The sequence below is a fragment of the Hippocampus zosterae genome, chromosome 11 (genome assembly GCF_025434085.1).
Source record: "Hippocampus zosterae strain Florida chromosome 11, ASM2543408v3, whole genome shotgun sequence".
NCBI lineage: Eukaryota > Metazoa > Chordata > Actinopteri > Syngnathiformes > Syngnathidae > Hippocampus > Hippocampus zosterae.
In genome coordinates this window covers 10,474,072-10,492,171 of record NC_067461.1, presented here as the reverse complement: position 1 = coordinate 10,492,171, position 18,100 = coordinate 10,474,072, and the positions used below count along the sequence as shown (strand labels likewise).

At 42.0% G+C, this 18,100-nt stretch overlaps 3 protein-coding genes across 7 annotated transcripts; 2 read left to right on the top strand and 1 right to left on the bottom strand.

The window, feature by feature from the left end:
- The first annotated feature begins 308 nt into the window (after positions 1-308).
- On the top strand, positions 309-2,648 carry LOC127609955 (dual specificity phosphatase 29-like). The gene is made up of 3 exons (XM_052079551.1): positions 309-832; positions 949-1,172; positions 1,596-2,648. The coding sequence occupies exons 1-3, from the start codon at positions 654-656 to the stop codon at positions 1,826-1,828; spliced, it is 636 nt and encodes a 211-aa protein (XP_051935511.1). The 5' UTR covers positions 309-653; the 3' UTR covers positions 1,829-2,648.
- On the bottom strand, positions 2,305-11,760 carry LOC127609944 (adenosine kinase-like). Of its 2 annotated transcripts, XM_052079532.1 has the most exons (12): positions 11,580-11,760; positions 10,795-10,851; positions 9,526-9,600; positions 8,902-8,955; positions 7,460-7,538; positions 7,195-7,367; positions 6,991-7,099; positions 5,250-5,420; positions 3,784-3,819; positions 3,586-3,700; positions 3,420-3,506; positions 2,305-3,326 (listed from the first exon to the last, which is right to left on the bottom strand). In XM_052079532.1, the coding sequence occupies exons 1-12, from the start codon at positions 11,672-11,674 to the stop codon at positions 3,202-3,204; spliced, it is 1,176 nt and encodes a 391-aa protein (XP_051935492.1). In that variant the 5' UTR covers positions 11,675-11,760; the 3' UTR covers positions 2,305-3,201. The 2 variants fall into 2 exon arrangements, with proteins under 2 accessions (XP_051935492.1, XP_051935493.1); XM_052079533.1 differs by lacking the exon at positions 10,795-10,851 and having other exon boundaries at positions 11,580-11,759.
- Positions 9,177-17,642, top strand: ap3m1 (adaptor related protein complex 3 subunit mu 1). 4 transcript variants are annotated; one of them, XM_052079525.1, is made up of 9 exons: positions 9,177-9,325; positions 12,850-13,127; positions 13,959-14,130; positions 14,210-14,347; positions 14,545-14,630; positions 15,095-15,228; positions 15,428-15,635; positions 16,637-16,781; positions 16,847-17,642. In XM_052079525.1, exons 1-9 carry the CDS (start codon positions 9,271-9,273, stop codon positions 16,945-16,947), a joined length of 1,317 nt encoding a protein of 438 aa, XP_051935485.1. In that variant the 5' UTR covers positions 9,177-9,270; the 3' UTR covers positions 16,948-17,642. The 4 variants fall into 4 exon arrangements, with proteins under 4 accessions (XP_051935485.1, XP_051935488.1, XP_051935486.1 ...); XM_052079528.1 differs by lacking the exon at positions 9,177-9,325 and adding an exon at positions 11,348-11,363; XM_052079526.1 differs by lacking the exon at positions 9,177-9,325 and adding an exon at positions 12,264-12,524.
- Positions 17,643-18,100: the final 458 nt, after the last annotated feature.

Below are 18,100 nucleotides of genomic sequence, written 5' to 3'. Positions count from 1 at the left end.
CTTTCAATTAAATGCAATATGAACACAAAATGGATAAATCGCAGTACTATTTACAATTTTCCTTCACATCATTTAATTATTATTATGATTGTTATTTTTTATTCATCAGCCTGACAGCAGTCGGTAGGAATGAGCGTCGGTATCTCTCCTTCTTGCAGCGCGGGTGTAACAGTCTCTGGCTGAAGGAGCTACCAAGTGCTACTACGCCGTATGAAATCTTCTCAAGTGATGTAAAGGGCTAACAGGCCATAGGATCCGAATGAAACTGATTATAATGCACAAGTTGAATGACATCCTCAGATTCTTTTGGTTTCATTGATATGTGTAGGTACATTCGCAGTAATAATTTGCAGATCTGTTTCTTACAATATATTCAGTGGCGGTTTCTGGCATCAGCATTATGTGCGGTCGCACAGGGCAACATTGCTTGGAGATATTGCTACATGTCATGGATTGTCATGGCATGACATGTCAATCACTGGACTTTGTATGGGGACTTTGCACTGCCGCATGAACGCGCCTACTATAGAAGAGATACAAGTCTAAACAAGGAGGAAAGTGGAAAAACTAAACATAAAAAAACATCATACTAGTTTAAGTTGAAATCATTATTTTCATAAATATATTATTTTCCTTGGTGCCTACAGTGAACCATGTCCTCCTGTGGAGTAAAATCAAGAGGAAAGAACCCCTACATGGCGGTTCAAGTGGACCCAGACAGTGATTACATCACACCAGGTACTCTAGACCTGGAGCAGCTTTTCTGGACTGGCAGCAGCGTTCAATATGCACACTTCAACCAAGTCTGGCCCAATGTCTTCATCGGGGATGAGTAAGTCAACACGCACAAACTGCTGGAGTTCTTCAGAAAGAAAGAAAAGGAAAAGAAATCATGACTAGAATTGATTCTATGAACAAATTCAGCGGTATGTGTTGTTTGGGAAACAGGAAGACGGCTCTGGAGCGACCTGGTCTGAAGGAGCTGGGTATCACGCATGTGTTGAATGCTGCAGAGGGGATGTACAACAATGTGCTGACTGGTGTAGAATACTACACAGACATGGGCATCCAGTATTTTGGGGTGGAGGCCGACGACAAACCCACGTTCAACATCTCGCAGTTCTTCTACCCGGCGACACGGTTCATCAGTGAGGCCCTGGGACAACCACAGAGTAAGTTAAGGGTGCAGTCTTGAAGCTGAAGTAACAAAGTAGCATTGCAGTACTTCATTACTGTACTTAAATGAGTTTATATATTTCATTTGTCTATTCCGGGTAAGACAATTGAGAACAGATTCTCGTTTGCAATGCTGACCTGGCTGCAGACAGAGGAGTAAAACAAAGTACAGTTCAGTTGTATTTAACTTCCAAGATAAACACAACTGAACTGTTTGTTTTTAAACATTTGATTACGGTATATTTTTATGTGCAGCGGATTTACATTTTTTAGACGTTACTTGGGGGGGGGGGGGGTGGATGTTTAATACGCACTACATTTAGCAAGCATAAAGAAAAATTCACTGCCCAAATGAAAGCAAGCCTTCGCCATCCGCCACAACCATTCTGCAATTATTCTCACCTTATGACTGGTTCCAGACAAGGTGTTGGTGCACTGCGTGATGGGTCGCAGCAGGTCAGCGTCACTGGTCTTGGCCTACCTGATGATGGAGCAAGGCTTAACAGTGGTGGACGCCATTGAGCATGTGCGACACCGCCGTTGCGTCCTGCCCAACCATGGTTTCCTGAAACAGCTCAGAGCTCTGGACATCACGCTGCAAGAGGACAAGCTAAGACTAAAGCGACAAAAGACGCAAGATCAACATTCGTGATTGGGATCACATTTTAAAAGGGGGTTGGAGTCCACTGGGTTTCATATCTCATTTTTGTCTCGGCAACCTGCTTTCTTGTAGCAGTGAACGTGTTGAGCAAATGTGCAAGTGATGGGTGGATGTTGTTTAGAGTACATCAGGGGAGATGCAGTAACTTCAGAAAAAGGAAGAATCATTTCTAAATTTGCGACTACTTCTGACAGACAAGCACAGTCTGTATTGTTAACTTTAGAAAGTAGTAGAAAATAAAAGGAATAAAACACATGTTTTAACACAAGCTGATGTTATAAGGGCCACCATACAGGAGACTAAGACTAAAATATGAGTCCTGTGGAACAATTGACTTTTATTAATCCATCATGAAACGTCTTAAATGCATCTCATTTACCTTTGTAAAGGGTTTAAATGTTTAAATCGGCAATGCAATGTTGAAAAATTGAATAATAAGAGGGAAAAAAAAATCCAACACTCGCGATTTTTGTTTTGTTTTCATTGTATTTGTCCAGGCTAGACAAAGTCTGGCAACAACCAGACAAAAGGGTCACTTGAGGCCTCTTGTTTGAGCACATATTGCGGAAAAGAATGGAACGGGATTGTACATCCAAGATTTTAAAACAATTACAATAAAAGGAAGAAAATACCATTGTGCATCATCAAAAATTGTCACGTGTATTCAAGTATTGATTGATCCAAATCAAAGAGAAAGAGATGAATATCAAATCTTATCCCAATGTGATAAACGTGTATTTATGTCGAATTAAACAAAGCCAAGTCTTGAGGTACTTGGAAAATGGGTAAAAAAAAAAAATTAAATACACAATTACAATGGCCACTGCCACAATTATCCTTTGATTGTTGGTCTTAGGTTCCAATAGTAATAGCATATGTGCACTATTACTTTGCATACTGATGACAAAAGTGGCTTCAAGTCTTTAAACGTTTGCAACAAAGAATAAAAGGCACTCATTATTTGCACAAAGTTGAGTGTCACAGTTCTGCTTCCTGTGGCTAGTGGCTTTGACACCTACTAATCATGCATTTGAAAAACAAAACAAAACAAAACAAAAAAAAACTTTGTCCTGTCCTTAACTGGCCTAATGGATCACACACAAATTAATTCTTTGATTTGCTGATCTTGCATCTGAATGACTGACAAATCCTTATTAATAGTCCCTGCAGCGCAACCAGGTGGAAAAAAGAATACATACTCATGTGAGGTGGCACAAAGGTAACAATTAAAAAGAAGTCGGATGGTAGGTTAAAAAAATATATCTGATGGATGGGGAAAACCGGGATAAAAAGCATTCCGGGTGACATGTTTGTGTTCAACGATGGACATTTTTGGGGTGGAACAGAACAAAAATAAAAACACATCAAACAAAGTCTGGCTTTTCAGGGAACGTGCAACCCAATCTTCTAATGATGACGTTGGCAGCATAGTGAGCTGCTCTCACGCATTGGTCCAGTGTTTTTTCTCGGACCAGCCCAGACAGGAAACCTGCGAAAGAGAAGGATTTTTTTGTTTGTTTCAAAAGTGGGAAGACACACTGTAACCTAACAAGACAGAGAAGCATACATGGCAAGCTCTCACCTCCTACAAAGGCGTCACCAGCACCGTTTGTGTCCACGAGGTCTTTGGGATCAATTGCCATCACTGGAAAGGTCTCAATTTTATCACCTGAACATAAAGAGGAGAAATAATTAGACCTCAAATACAGCGTTGTTTTATTTGGGGGGGGGGGCAATGGAAATCTTACTGAGAGCCATCACAGTTTCATCCGTCCCCTGAGTCAAGACAACAATCCTTTGTCGCTTGGTGTTGATTTTGGGCAGGGCCTGCATTTTCTTGGCAATCTCCTTAATGTCTTTGATCTGCAGAGATGTGACGCATGGCACATGTTTTATACAAAATAGATGAAAGAGCAGCGGCGAGAACAGGAGGGACATTAAATCACCTCAAAAGCTTGCTCTTTCGCGAATGCGGCTGCCTCCTGTAGGATAGAATCAAAACCAAAAAATAATAAAAAATCTTTAGTTAATGTTTGATGATCCTCACATGGAAAAAAATGTCACATTTTTAATCTGGCACAACAAGCATTTCCATTATCAACAGTCTTGGTGTTATATCCCCCCTCCCCCCTTACATTGTGAATTAAATCAATACATTTTAGTCATTTTGAGAGGGAAAGGGAAAAAAAACCAATTGAAATAATGCAGTTGCACACCCTCCATAACAGGGAGCTGGCTTTGTTTGGAATTAACCAATCGGATTCACTCATTTTCTCTTGGATTCACAAAATTTTATGTGCCTCTGATTAACCACGAATAAAGTTAAACTGTTCTAGTAGGCTTTTCTTTGCATTTTTTTAAGTACGGTAAGTGACTTTCACTTTGAACTGTCCACGATTCCCTCCACCTTGCCTAAATTCCACCTGGTTACCTCAGACCATAACAAACTCTCCCAAACACGAGTGACAATGTTATTATGGTTCAATGAAGCCATGTTGAACCTTTTGGCCAATAGTTCCAAAGGTTTCTAAACAGAAAAAAACAACAACTTTGCTTCAAGAATTAGCTTTCCGTGCAAATCACTTCATCTATACATTGTTCTTTAACCGTTGTTTCTGAGGATTGCTTTGCAGAAAACTGCTACTCTAGCCTAAGATGACGAGACAAAATTCCACAATTACGCTGGAAATCTTTAAGACACCTATTGGAATCCAAGCTGTTAACAAGAAGCCCCTGCGAAGTCCAGTAGTGAGGGGGGGCGGGGGGGGGGGGGGGTGGAATGTGTCGAAGAGGCAACAATTTCTCAAAGGACACACTCGCTGGCCCAAAAGCGAAATTGAGCAATTTTGTGGACTGATGAAAGCAAGATTGCTTTTTTGGGGACAAAGAGGGACTGCAGACAGTTTGTCAAGAAAATAAAGAATACGCTGCCATAATGCTATGGGGATGTTTCTCATTCTGTCGTGCTGGACCATTTTTTGGCTTACCAGGAGTCATGGATGAGTTTGAATACAGTACATCAGAATATTTGAAGAGGCAATGGTTGCTCATGCTGAAGGAAAATACAATGAGTCCAGTCGCACCTATCGGCAGACCCGATTCCCAGACCGTAACACAATAGAGAACTCGTGGGGGCAAGCCAAAACAATTCAGAATGTAGTGTAATCATGTTGTGTCAGAGGTTGGAGCAACACAGACATTTAACTTCCAAAAAGGAATAACACATTTGCTACATTTTATTCATGTTTGATTTGGAGTAGTAGAAAGCGCGGTGGTCCCTGTGCATTTGCGTGTATGGAAATAAAAACTATAATAAAGATTATAATTTTTTTTTGCTCGACTCCCTTTTGTTTTTCATACAGTGCTATTATTCGGAACCCAAGCACACAAATAAGGTGGAAAGCTGCCTTACCGTCTCATTGCCAAAGAGCACATCCACGTAAGGCAAGAGCTGCATGAGATGGTCCTTAAAAAACTGACAGATGAAGGGTGCCGACAGGTTGAGGCAGAACAGTTTGTTATTTTCCGACGCGTGCTTGGCCACTTTCAGCATGGACTCCAAAGACACTGTGACAAAGAAACCCTGGAAGGAAACGGTCAACATCTGCATCAATACATGTCGAAATACAGGATAGCAGTGGTAAAATACTATACGAAGCCACGAGCAAAAAGAAATGTTTCTTTACATCTGATTAAATACACATACGACACTATGAAACAGTGTCTCCCGAAACTTTGAGCCAAGGCACACATTTAACTTTAGAATAGAAAAATCTCACAATACAACATTAAACAAAAAGTATCCAGACTGAACTACTGATAAGCACGTCTCAGTTTACTAACAAATTATTCATTCATTAATTCCTCTTCCGAGTCGCTTGATCCTCATTAGGGTAGCGGGGGGTGCTGGAGCCGATCCCAGCTGTCTCCGGGCAGTAGGCAGGGGACACCCTGAATCGGTTGCCAGCCAATCGCAGGGCACACAGAGACGAACAACCATTCACGCTCACACTCACACCTAGGGACAATTTAGAGTGTTCAATCAGCCTGCCACGCATGTTTTTGGAATGTGGGAGGAAACCGGAGCACCCGGAGAAAACCCACACAGGCCCGGGGAGAACATGCAAACTCCACACAGGGAGGCCGGAGCTGGAATCGAACCTGGTACCTCTGCACTGTGAAGCCCACGTGGTAACCACTGGACTACCGGGCCGCCCACTAACAAATTACTGAATGTGAAATTTTTTGGACTTTTCAAAATAAAACCTCTGCAATATATTGGAGTAGAATTGAATTGCTCTCAATAAAATCGATAGGACACAATGGACCAGCGGTTGGCAACCCGCAAGAACGGAGCTGCACGCGACATCCTTATGTTGTAATAAATTAGAAGTGTTCGATTGAAGTATATGATATTTGTCTCAGAAACGTGTATCACTTCTTTCTTCAGACCTTGTGCAATTTAGGTGATCAGCATTTGCCGTCCGCATCACTATAAAGATAAAGGTGACTTCCTACAGCCCTGATTTGCAGACACTGGGCATAGAAGTCCCAATAACCAGGTACAATAAATACTTAGGCAGTAATTTTGCAAATATTTCTTTCCCTGTTCATTGAAATTGTTCTCTTTTTTCCAGAGTACTTTTAAATCGGGGCAAGACTCCACTACACGCTCCAAAAGTTGACAAGATGATGACTCAAGTTCAGCTCTCGAAGTTTGCTCTACGTTCAGCTTTTTAATTCAATTACGGGGTACCTTAATCTATGGGTTTTTTTTTTTTTTTGGAAGAGTTTAAAACGTGTTCATTTAACACATAAAATTTAATTTTCTGAAACATGGATTTCATAATTTCTTTTGGGGTGTGTGGTACAAATAAAGGATATCTTATCTTATCTTAAGCAACACACTATTTTAGGTTTCTTTCTCTTTCTCAATGATAGTTGATGGAATCACTGTGAAACAATCCAAATCCAGGTCATAAATCCATTTTGATTACTCGGTCTCAAAGGTTAGATAACTGCTGTAGTTAAGCTATTATTGTATTGAGTGACAAGCAGGGAGTTGTTTTCATGTAAAGTGAAGGTTCTAAAGTTCACCTTGAAAGTTTGAGGTGAACAAGAGAGTCAAGCAACATTCGCAAATCAGTACTCACGGCAATATAGTAAACTTTAGCCTTTTCCACCAACTTCCAATTTTCTTCAAGGTCCAGATGTTTCTCCTTCTCATAACAATTAGCGGCAGCCAGGTTAGCCACCAGTGACCTTAAAGAAAGGGGGGAAACGCCAGAGAATAACAAACCATGTACTGCATGTTTCAAGTAAACAAAATGAGCTTGCGTGTGTGTGGTGGCCCTTACCGGTTCGCTCCGGTGGCGCACGCTGCACACGAACCCGTGGGTTCCTTGTCTTGCTCGTAATAGTGGGCATCGATGTGGGCCTCCTCTGCCTTCTGCTTCAGGATCTCCCCAAACTTGTCTTTGCCGATGCATCCGAAGAAAGTGCCCACGTTGTGAGGCTCCTGGATCATCCACTGCACGCAGTGAAGGCGCAGATTACAACTCCACATTAAATGAAGGACGGAATCACTGTGGTGATTTTCACAGCACGACGCATGTGACGAACCTGAGCAATCTTGATGGAGTTCTGTGTGGCTCCCCCAGCGTGGTATTCCGCTTTGAACTTGTTCACTATCTCGTCAAATCTGCATGCGGAAAAAAATAACAAATGCATAAAAATAATAAATAAAGCAAAACCTATAATCACACTTGATCGAACAGATATTGCCAGGCTTAAGTTACCGATTCTAAGATGGTTTCGGAATCACACTTGAAAGGTCCTAACACTCCTAATGTGTTTAAGTAGCATGTAGAGACTCCACATGCTTGAATGCACTCTCTGATGGGTGGTATCCCCCAAAACATTCATGCCAATACAGTCCATGTATGCAGCAGAACTTCAATCGGTCTCAAATCAACTGCTTGTTCCAGAGTAGGCAATGACCTCTAGTGGCATCAGACATGCATTACAACACACACCACAGTGTTGCCTACTGGCCCTACTTCGTTTGAGCAGAGAAATCTAGACGTTTTACTCCTCCATAATATGCAGTAAAATAGGCTGAACTTCGCAATTTATTATATATTATAAATCAATATTAATAGCAAGACAAAAAGCACCAAGATTTGCCTTGTTTGATGTACAGTTGTTCTGTCCGGGATGGTGGGCAGGACACCTGCTGTTAAATGTTCTGAGACAGAGCCAGATGCTGCAGCGTGGGGCTCACTGTAAACATTTCCTTGCTAAACAAAGAAACAACGGGTTATCCTACAAGAGCGGAGGATAAAACGACGCATGTGTTGGATGGGCCTATTTAAATTAGAAAACCAATTCATGGTGGCTGTTTCAATGGTTCCGAACTCAAGGCAGGGCTTGATATGCATGCTTATTCGCCAAATATAAAAATGCACGATATACTGCAATGGCCACTTTTTACAGCGTATGCCAGGTTGAGGGTTATTGTGATGGCAATAGCCACCTTCACTGTGCTCTGTCTACAATGCAAAAGCACTGCAATGACTTCCTGGCCTCTTTTTCTGATTCATCTTGGATAAGCACCGTCTCATAGGTCATGGTTTCCATTTTGCACTTTTTACTAACTCCTTGTGGGTATTTGCAATTTACCGGTAATTCAGGTTTGCCTAATGGATTAACAAGTGTATTGGGTGACTACCTAACTCATTTATGAATAACTACAGTGAGATTGACTGCTCAACTTTATCTGCTGCTGTTTGCTTTGTGGCTCTTGTCTGACAGGAACTGGGAGGTGAAAAGTCCTGCTCTGCTATTGGCTCACACACACTCGCCGTGCGAGATCTGCTGCCCTACTATTGCTGTTCTATAACCAAAAGGAGTTCAACGCGGGCAATTCACAGGGCTGTTGTGACTGGTCCGCTGCAGCCTTGAGAGGAGCCCGTTAGAATGTCGATGGAACAGTTAACGGACAAGCATGTGACATCAAATAGTCAATATTCTACAAGAGAGGCTCTTAAAGGGGAAATACACACAGTGCTTTGTGCTTGTCCTCAGCCAGGATCTGGTCATTTGGCTTGAGTGTGTATCTACAAATTAAAAAGCACAAAAAAAGTGTTATTGACATTCATATAGAAAAAAAACCCAGCCCTCATACACGACTTGGTTTATCTTCACAGGGAGTACAGACAAAATCGTGGTTCTCCAAAACATTTTTCATGCCTGACGCACAGTTTCATTTCTGCTTTATTTGGAAGAGAGGCTGAATTCGATGTACAGTATGTGCTCGGCTGTTTTAAATCTAATCCCAGCATTTACGCAAGGGCTTCCTTGCAGGGTGGACTCTGGACTTGAAGCCACATGAACACTTTGTCCTGCTGACTTCAGTGCAGCATGGACACTGCATGGGGGGAAAAAAAACTGCTGTTTATTACAGAGGATACAAAGTCAACGAAATAGGTAAATAAATAGTTTGACTGGTGCCAACTGGTATTAGGAACTCCAACAGTTATTTCTGTGCCCACTTCAGAGGTTAAACAGAAAACAAGACTGAAATGACACATTATTGCCCATTCTGCACTTGAAGCTGCCAGTTTGTATTTCGTGTTGTGCTTCTTAGACCAACAGAAACAAATTATTTTGACTGTTATTGAACTTACTTGTCCAAGAAGTCTTTGTCCACCACGGCACAAATGTCAAGCAAGGGATTTCCCATCCCGAACAGTGAATTAGGGCTGCAACATAAGTGTAAAAAGAGGATTTAGTCATCGCTTTCCTCCAAGTAAGCAAGGAGCATCTTGAGATTACATGTCAAGGCAGCCTGTTTGTTTACTTTCTCAGAGTCTGCTCTCGGTAAGTCAGCAAGTGTGCCAGAAATACCACAATGGGCATATGTGTGATTTGAATGCATTTACTATTCTTTTGCAAAGGCTCGCGCCTTGTGACCACAATCACCTGACTATGAAAAATCTCCATGGGAAAGGAGAAATAGTGCACGTCTACGACATTGTGTTGTCAAAGTATACAGAGAGAGGACAGTCAATCCATGCGCGTCCTTATGTTAAGATGGCACCACCGGGCTTGTGGGTTGTTTCTGCGGGGCACAACACTGCACTTGAACACTTCATAAAAGGCAGGGGTGCGAAACTGACAGATATCGGGCATATACGGCTGACTTATTTTTGCCCGCCATGCAATTCTACAAACAAATACAGCATAGAGGAACTGTTGTAACATTTAACCCACAAAGGGTCATACTCTAGTCTGGACACCGAGGCAAAAATGCACATTCCATTGAATTAGAATATAAGCATATAGCATCTTCAATATGCATCTAGCATCTTCGATGCGAGGTCCAAAATCTATTAAACAAAGAGTGAAGAGCTTTTGAATGAAATGACGCCACAAAACTGTCAATTGCATAAGTGTCTAGACTTTAAAGACTCCTCGTAACTGACAATTGCATCTTTTTCCCCCCTCATAAATGCTGTATGGGCCTCCTTGGATTTAGGAAAGAACACCGCATTAAACGGAAGTCATGCGATTTCCATTTGCAAAAGGACACTCATATGACCGGCATACGACCCGTTTCCAGACCCCTAGGCCATGTGTCAGTGAAAAACATCCACATATGCAACATGAGCGAATGGCTGTCACGTAACTTGTTGCTTTTCTAATCCACAAAATCTTGCAGTACAGAGTACATGGCCTACATTTACATGCCTCCCTTTAGTAACTAGAGCCATTTACCAAAACATAGAAGAGTAACGTTTATTTCTTCGAAAGACCATGCATGGACCCCTGTGGATGCCACACCTTCGCTATCTTGTCCAACAGCACATACATCGCCCTTCTATGCAAGTCAGATAATATCTGTGCAGCCAATTATTTAAGCATTACAATAATCCTCTTTGCCACTGGAGACTTACCTCAATACAGACATCTCTCTGTCAGTCTGTGCAGGTGCTCGAGACTTGATGAGCGAGCTAAATGAGAAAGGAGCAAAGAATTCCCAAACTGCTCATTTTCAGCACAAATGTGTGGCAGATCGATGACCCCCCCCCCCCCCCCACCCCCAGCTCCTCCTCCTAACTGGATGACTGGCATCTAAAGGAGGTAGGGCCACGAGGAGTCTTTTTCTGGCAGGCTATTGGCTCAGTCTCCTCTCAACACATCTCTCGTGAAAGATACTGAGATGTTCGTGAGAGGTGTGCTGATAAACGATTCAAGGGAGCTGGATTAAGTGTGAAGAATGGCACGGCGGTGCGTCCAAGTGCCCTCGCGGGGGACTGGGTATAAAAACGGTGCCTTGTCGAAGTCACGTGACTGCCATGCCACGAGTTGTGGCGGGCGGGCTAAGGTGCGTTCAAGTGTCACCCCAATAAACCTGGCACCGGAACAGCAATTCAATGACAGGGAGTGAACTATTTTTCTACATACCAAGGGTCACCTTGAACCGGCAATGGCAACTCAAGGGACAGTGACAAGGGAAGACATTGTAATAGCACTACTCGAAGACGATTCTGTTTCAATTCCACTCCAGATTTTAATCTAGATTTCACGTTAACCGTAACAACTGGGTTACACACAAGCGTTGGCCTTATTTCTTCTCATTCACATTCGTGTAAACAAAATATGACCGCAAGGGAAGTTTGTATTTTGTTTTAACAACTATACTGAACCACGCATTTTTACACACCGGGACTGTGGTTACCTTAGTTTGACAGGAGATGTTTTGGGTGCACAGTCCGTCTCCTCATGTGCAGAAATTTTAGGTTTCTTAGCTTTGGGTTCTTCGGAGGAGGCCATTGTTGGTCAGGCTGGGCACGTAGCGTTCAACCGTTTTACCGGCGAGATAGCATGCAGGTATCCCGTTGTTAATAAATGACAAATATTATTCACCCTGACTATAGGCTCGCAGGCAACTAAAGCTAGGCGGCCCATGACGGCCCCACCAATCACATTGTGTATTTAGTGAATTGAACAGCGTTATTTAAAACAATAGTCACTCGACTTTTGGAGTTACACTGTTCTAAAACGAATATTTAAATATAGCTGATTCTAAAAAGCCACTGATTCTCATCACAATTAGCCAGGCAGTCAATAAAGTAATCAATTATCAGAAACGAATAACTAGGAAATATGATAATTGAATCCCAAAACTAGAAATGGGTCATTGACTTCGTTTTTGGGCTCCATTTCGGATTTTAGACAATACCAAGTTTGATACTATCTATAATGAATAGAGTGAAGTTAAGAATTTGTTGACAAACACGCGCACTCAGGAATAATGCACAGTTGACGTAAAATTGTAAGTGACACAAATTAGTGTGTTTTACTCATTTCTGAGCACACCCCATTCTGTGTAACCAAATCCTGAAAGACGAAAATGAGGTAACATACACGAGTAGCCTTTAACGTGCCTGAAAAAAAGATAGAACAGTTGCCTCGTACATTTCATTCTCCCGATAAATGTTTCCATTATTATTTCAGGCTCTTAAAAACCTTAATCTTGATTATAGTTTATTAAATTGATTGCCATAAAATATTACCTCAAGTTTGTTATGCGTTTCGCTGGAGCAGGCATTCTCTCGGCCTTTCCTGCCTAGTGGCAAGTGGCAACATCATCACAGCTTGTCGACCAAACTGCAGTCAGCAGGTAAAACTTGTAAGTGTTACACGGAATTTTTCTATTCATAAGCTGTTCTCCATATGCAATTCAGCGGTTCGTGTCATCGTAGTTAGACTTTGTTGTATGCTGGAAATATGCATATACCTCTGCATTTATTCCCGCATCTATAACCTGAAAGTTAAGGAACTGCTCGAAGTAAACGCGATCGACTCAGTGAGTTCTTCAGATTTGACACAACCATGTGACATTTCCTTTCTGACACCATCAATTCTGAATGAATACAGGAAAGAGAATGTTAATTTAGTATGATGCTTTACTTTGTTGACAACAACGACCACTTTGTTCTTTTCAGCTGAGATGATTCACAGTCTGTTCCTCATTAATTACACGGGAGACATCTTCCTGGAGAAACACTGGAAGAGCGTCATCAACCGGAGCGTGTGTGACTACTTCTTCGAAGCCAAGGAGAAGGCGCTAGAACCCGAGAATGTGCCCCCCATCCTGCAGACCCCACACCACTATCTCATTAATATATACAGAGGGAAGCTCTTCTTCCTCGCTGTCATCCAGACTGAAGTGCCTCCGCTGTTTGTCATTGAATTTCTGCACAGGGTTGCAGACACACTTCAGGTAAGACAAAACATAGGAGGGGAAACAACAGTGGATTTAAAAGTCTACATATCCATCTTCAAGTGCCAAAAGAGACTTACGTAAATAATTTCAAGACATTTTCCCCCATGTATGCCTTGTAAGTACAACTAATTTGACTTAAAAATCTTTTCAAGAAAGGAAGTAAAAATAAGTACAGTAACTTAAATCACATTTAACCTGATGTTACATGGGAGTCAACACACATCTTAACATTGCTTTTTTTTTTGCCCAAGGGTTTTCAGTGCTGTTCAAATTGCCCCCCTCTATCCCCAGTCTCTGGCCCCAGACAAGCTGTGTTATATTTGCCGAATGCATACCTTGAATCACGCATGCCTTTTTAAACTATAGCAAAAAGGTTCAACACCAACAACAGACCACAACAAAATCTCCTTCATTGGTGAAAAAATGTGTTTTCAAATGAATGCAGTGTTTTGAAACTATTTAACTTATGCGCTTGGCATTTGAACAGGGGTGTGCAGACTTTATATTCAGTGTATAATGAGGGGCTATTTCTGTCTTTGTAAAATTCTCTGAAGAAAGCTGAGCTTTTATTACCAATCCTGGATGTCCAGTTGAAGGTTGACGTTGAGTGTACTCTTTGTCCTCACTAGTTAGACAACGTTGGCACATGAGAAGCACAGTAGGTTTAAGGTTTCATTCTATCCCAAAAATATTACTGGTAAGACACAGTCATTCTACGCGGTCGCGAAATAGTCTTGCTAATGAGGACAAAGAACATACTAGCACACGGCCCTTAAGCATGATATCAAGGATATCGACCAAATGCTCAAATGGCTTTACATACAACAGGACTACTTTGGAGATTGCTCCGAAGGCGTGATCAAAGACAACCTGGTGACGGTGTACGAAATACTCGAAGAAATGCTCGACAACGGCTTTCCGCTGGCAACCGAGTCCAACGTCCTCAAGGAGATGATCAAGCCTCCCACAATCCTCCGATCGGTCGTCAATACTCTCACCGGTAAACAAATGGCTAGTATTTACTTAATCTTAAAATGTGTAGGAACATAATCCAAATCTTGTGCTGCCTTTCTCCTTAGGGGGGAGCAATGTAGGAGACACGCTCCCCACGGGTCAGTTGTCCAATATCCCCTGGAGGCGTGCTGGTGTGAAATATACCAACAATGAAGCATACTTTGATGTCATTGAGGAAATAGATGCCATTTTGGACAAATCAGGTTTGAAGACACTGCCTACTGAAATATCCACCATTTGGTTTGGTTTAGCAGAGTATATTCCAGATAATGCATTTACATGTAATATTCAGCACAGAGGAAAAAGAGCTCTAAAGGAGTAGGGTGAAGCAGAAGCATATAAAAATCTACACCACCATATCAAGGGTATCCAATCTTTGGGAACTGTGCTTGTTGCTTAGGTTCCACAGTGTTTGCAGAGATTCAAGGTGTGATTGAAGCCTGCGTCAGACTCACGGGGATGCCTGACCTTACTCTGTCCTTCATGGTGAGTGCTCAGCTTTGAGGATGTACTGTACAGTGGTGCCTTGACTTACAAATGGAAATGGCGTTAGAAGAACTGTTTGAGTGTCACAATTTACATGCATTAATTCAACGAACAGTGGGGAAGTATAATTCATAGTGATACTAAATGCAAATTTGATTAAGAAACGCGCAACATTGTTGCAACTAAGCTGCAGTATGATTAAGTATTTCTTTTACAGAGGATAAAGAATGTATTGCTGTGAGTATTATTATTTGTCTGCCTGCCTGTGTTGCTACCGTTTGTGTTTTCATTGTGTTCATGTAGAAGTTGCTTCCTCCCACCCCCCATTGTTGTTGTTGCTCCGTGCTAGTTTTGTTAGCCTGTCTGTGGTGTTTTGTCACAAGTGGAGGTGCAACTGCACTTTTAATGCCTTTAAGGTCTGTTTGTGTGCAATTGGTCCCGTGTCATTGCTTTGTGCATTGAAGAATCCCCGTCTCCTGGACGATGTCAGCTTTCACCCGTGTGTGCGGTTCAAGCGCTGGGAGTCGGAGCGCGTCCTCTCTTTCATCCCGCCCGACGGCAACTTCACCCTAATGACTTATCACGTCAGCTCCCAAAAGTAAGTACAGTACAGATGACGTCACTCTTTTGCAGCGACTTTGAATTGTCTGGAGGTGTGAATGTGAGTGAGAAGGGTTCTGCGTCTTTTAGTCTTTTGTTCCTATCTTGTGTCATTTCCAGCAAAAAGATGTGTCGTATATCTTCAACTCACAATAGTTTTTTTTGATGAGCAAAATCAACCCCGTTGCCTTCTTCAGTCTGGTGGCCATTCCGGTATACGTGAAGCAGAACATCAGCTTTATGGAAACGGGCTCTTGCGGCCGTCTGGACATCACAATCGGGCCAAAGCAGACAATGGGGAAGACGGTGGAGGGCTTGCTGGTCACCATCCACATGCCCAAAGCCGTGCTCAGTGCCAACCTCATCGCCACGCAGGGGAACTACACGTACGACCTCGCCACCAAGGTGAGTGCCCACTCAGCTCATAAGATGCCATTATCTTGCCAGTGAACCAGGGTCTGAGGAGTCAATTGTATTCCACTCAGAAAGGTACAAGGTATAAGGTGTTTGGCGGACATTGCCACATTTTTATTTAACACAGTTTAAAGTTTTACTTGGGAGATGCTCACAGTTCTCTGCTTATAGCTTGCTGTCTCAACTCCACTTGTTGTATTTTACCATTTTCACGCAGCTAAATACATAACTCAAAATTGGGCCATGTAATGAATACCCTCAGCCTAGTTATTACAAAGCAGTAGATGCGAGAGCTGATCATAACTTTATTATTGGAACTTTGTTAACATACTTTAGTACTACACAAATTTGAGAATATCTTGTCGGATACAGAGTGCAATGCTGTAATTCTTTGAAAGTAATATGAACAAAAAGAACTTGAAATGTGGTTACATACCCATGAAATGTTACGGTTACCTTGGGCCACTGCAATGTAGGACCCTACCATGGCCCTTTCGCTTGCATTGAGGAGGAGCTACAGTATTTCACATGTCAAACTATTAATGACAGTCTGTCGGTGAAAATTTGCGCGTCCTGGACCTGAAATGCGTCCGAAATCAGAAAAGAAAAATAAGCGAAATAACGTTGCTCATCATTGATGTTATACTTTTCATTCGGCGCATAGTAAAATGTGGTTTATTTGCAACCATGGTTTTAGCTGTGTCACCGATGGTGTTGTGGTACAATCACCTGACTTGTGTGCGGGCAGCATGGGATCGGTTCCCACTCAGTGACTGTGCGAATGTGGGCGTGTATGGTTGTTTGTCTCTATATGTGCCCTGGAACTGACTGGCAACCATTTTAGGGGGTAGTCTGTCTTTTGCCTGAAGGAGTTGGGATAGGCTCCAGCAAACCCCGCGACCCTCTTCAGGATAAGCAGTGTTGGATGGTCGAATGGATGGACGAATGGTTTTAGCTGTGTTTTTGACTGCATCCGTGTGTGTTTTGTGTAGGTTTTGGTTTGGGATGTGGGGAAGCTGAACCCCCAGAAGCTTCCGAATCTGCGAGGCAGCCTGAGTGTGCAGTCGGGTGCTCCGAAACCTGAGGACAACCCCTCGCTCAACATCGACATGAAGATTCAGCAGCTGGCCATATCAGGTAATACAAACAACAGGTGAATGTCACAATACGTTGTTCTAACAATGAACTCTTGCTCTCTACAGGCCTGAAGGTGAACCGTCTGGACATGTATGGGGAGAAGTACAAACCTTTTAAAGGGGTCAAATACCTCACCAGAGCTGGGAAGTTCCAAGTGAGGACCTGACTCAATCACCACTCGGCAATCATGCTCCAGACCCAGCGATCCAAATCAATCCTAACCTCAGCAATATTAACAAGTCGTTTTGCATTCTAACAGTTATTTATTAAATCCGCGTTACGGCATTACAGGCTCTGTAAATATCAAGCGGCTTTCGTGTGGCCTTTGAAGGGAAGCCTTAATAATAACAATAATAATATAAGTAACCCATGTGACCAATTCCTCCAAATGTCGTTTTGCTGAAGGGAAAATGTTGCTTTGTAAATGGGCACTGGGCCGACACAATCAGTCATGAAATATGTTGCTGCTTGCATGTTGCCTTTCTGCGCATCACTTTTTTTTCTACTTTGAATGTGACATACTATTCAATGTCTTTGCACACTTTAACTCTGTAATATGGCCTTATAAGGTGCTTCCTTCAGGACTTTATACCAATCAGTTTTATAGATAGAGTATGGTGCAGTAAGATAAGTGCTCTGTTATGATCTGCTCACAATGACGTCAGGCTGTGAGTGGCTGTGGGGAACACATACTCAGAAATCTGCACAACCTTGACGTGATCTTGAATGCAACTTCCTTGCATTAGCCTCGCCTTTGCACCTTTTCTCTACGTGAAAAAAAAATCCTCCTCTCTTAGTCTGAACTTCAGTGCACAAGAGGTCTTTTAAAAACTTTTGCCAGAATAAAATGTACTCTACTTATTTGTGTGCTTCTTTTATGTTAATGTGCATGAAACAATGTTAAGAATGTATCTAAAAATCCACAACAGAATTACAGAATAAAATAGAGTGAAATGACCAATTTAAGTACTGGAATGTTTTTAGCAGACATCTGAAAGTGATGTGTGTTAGAGCATTCTGATATATATGTAATACAATACAATTGTGAAATTCTACCATAGAGTAGGTAATTATGACTTGATTTGGTCTGATTCTGAGTGATGAGAACTCACAAGCTTACAAGTCCGGGCTTCCCTTGTAAAGCGACTGCCTTGGATAAGTGGCAAAAATGGACAGATAGATTACAACTGTTTAAAATCGTTATTTATTTATTTTTAACCAAAAACAATTGAGGTCAACTCCACATCTGATAGAATGAAAAAAAATGTGGCTCTGCTGAAGTAAAGATTGAAGATATTCCATTTACGTGTGTTTAAATA

Excerpts from the sequence above, each read along its gene's own strand:
- LOC127609944 (XM_052079532.1), bottom strand. The coding sequence starts at position 11,674 with ATGGCCTCCTCCGAAGAACCCAAAGCTAAGAAACCTAAAATTTCTGCA. Across the intron at positions 7,539-8,901 it reads GAGGACAAGCACAAAGCACT|ATTTGACGAGATAGTGAACA; the intron begins GTGTGTATTTCC and ends TTCCGCATGCAG. Across the intron at positions 7,100-7,194 it reads TGCGCCACCGGAGCGAACCG|GTCACTGGTGGCTAACCTGG; the intron begins GTAAGGGCCACC and ends CCTTTCTTTAAG.
- LOC127609955 (XM_052079551.1), top strand. The coding sequence starts at position 654 with ATGTCCTCCTGTGGAGTAAAATCAAGAGGAAAGAACCCCTACATGGCG. Across the intron at positions 833-948 it reads AATGTCTTCATCGGGGATGA|GAAGACGGCTCTGGAGCGAC; the intron begins GTAAGTCAACAC and ends TTTGGGAAACAG. Across the intron at positions 1,173-1,595 it reads GGCCCTGGGACAACCACAGA|ACAAGGTGTTGGTGCACTGC; the intron begins GTAAGTTAAGGG and ends GACTGGTTCCAG.
- ap3m1 (XM_052079525.1), top strand. The coding sequence starts at position 9,271 with ATGGGGGGAAAAAAAACTGCTGTTTATTACAGAGGATACAAAGTCAAC. Across the intron at positions 14,131-14,209 it reads GGTCGTCAATACTCTCACCG|GGGGGAGCAATGTAGGAGAC; the intron begins GTAAACAAATGG and ends CTTTCTCCTTAG. Across the intron at positions 16,782-16,846 it reads TCAGCAGCTGGCCATATCAG|GCCTGAAGGTGAACCGTCTG; the intron begins GTAATACAAACA and ends TGCTCTCTACAG.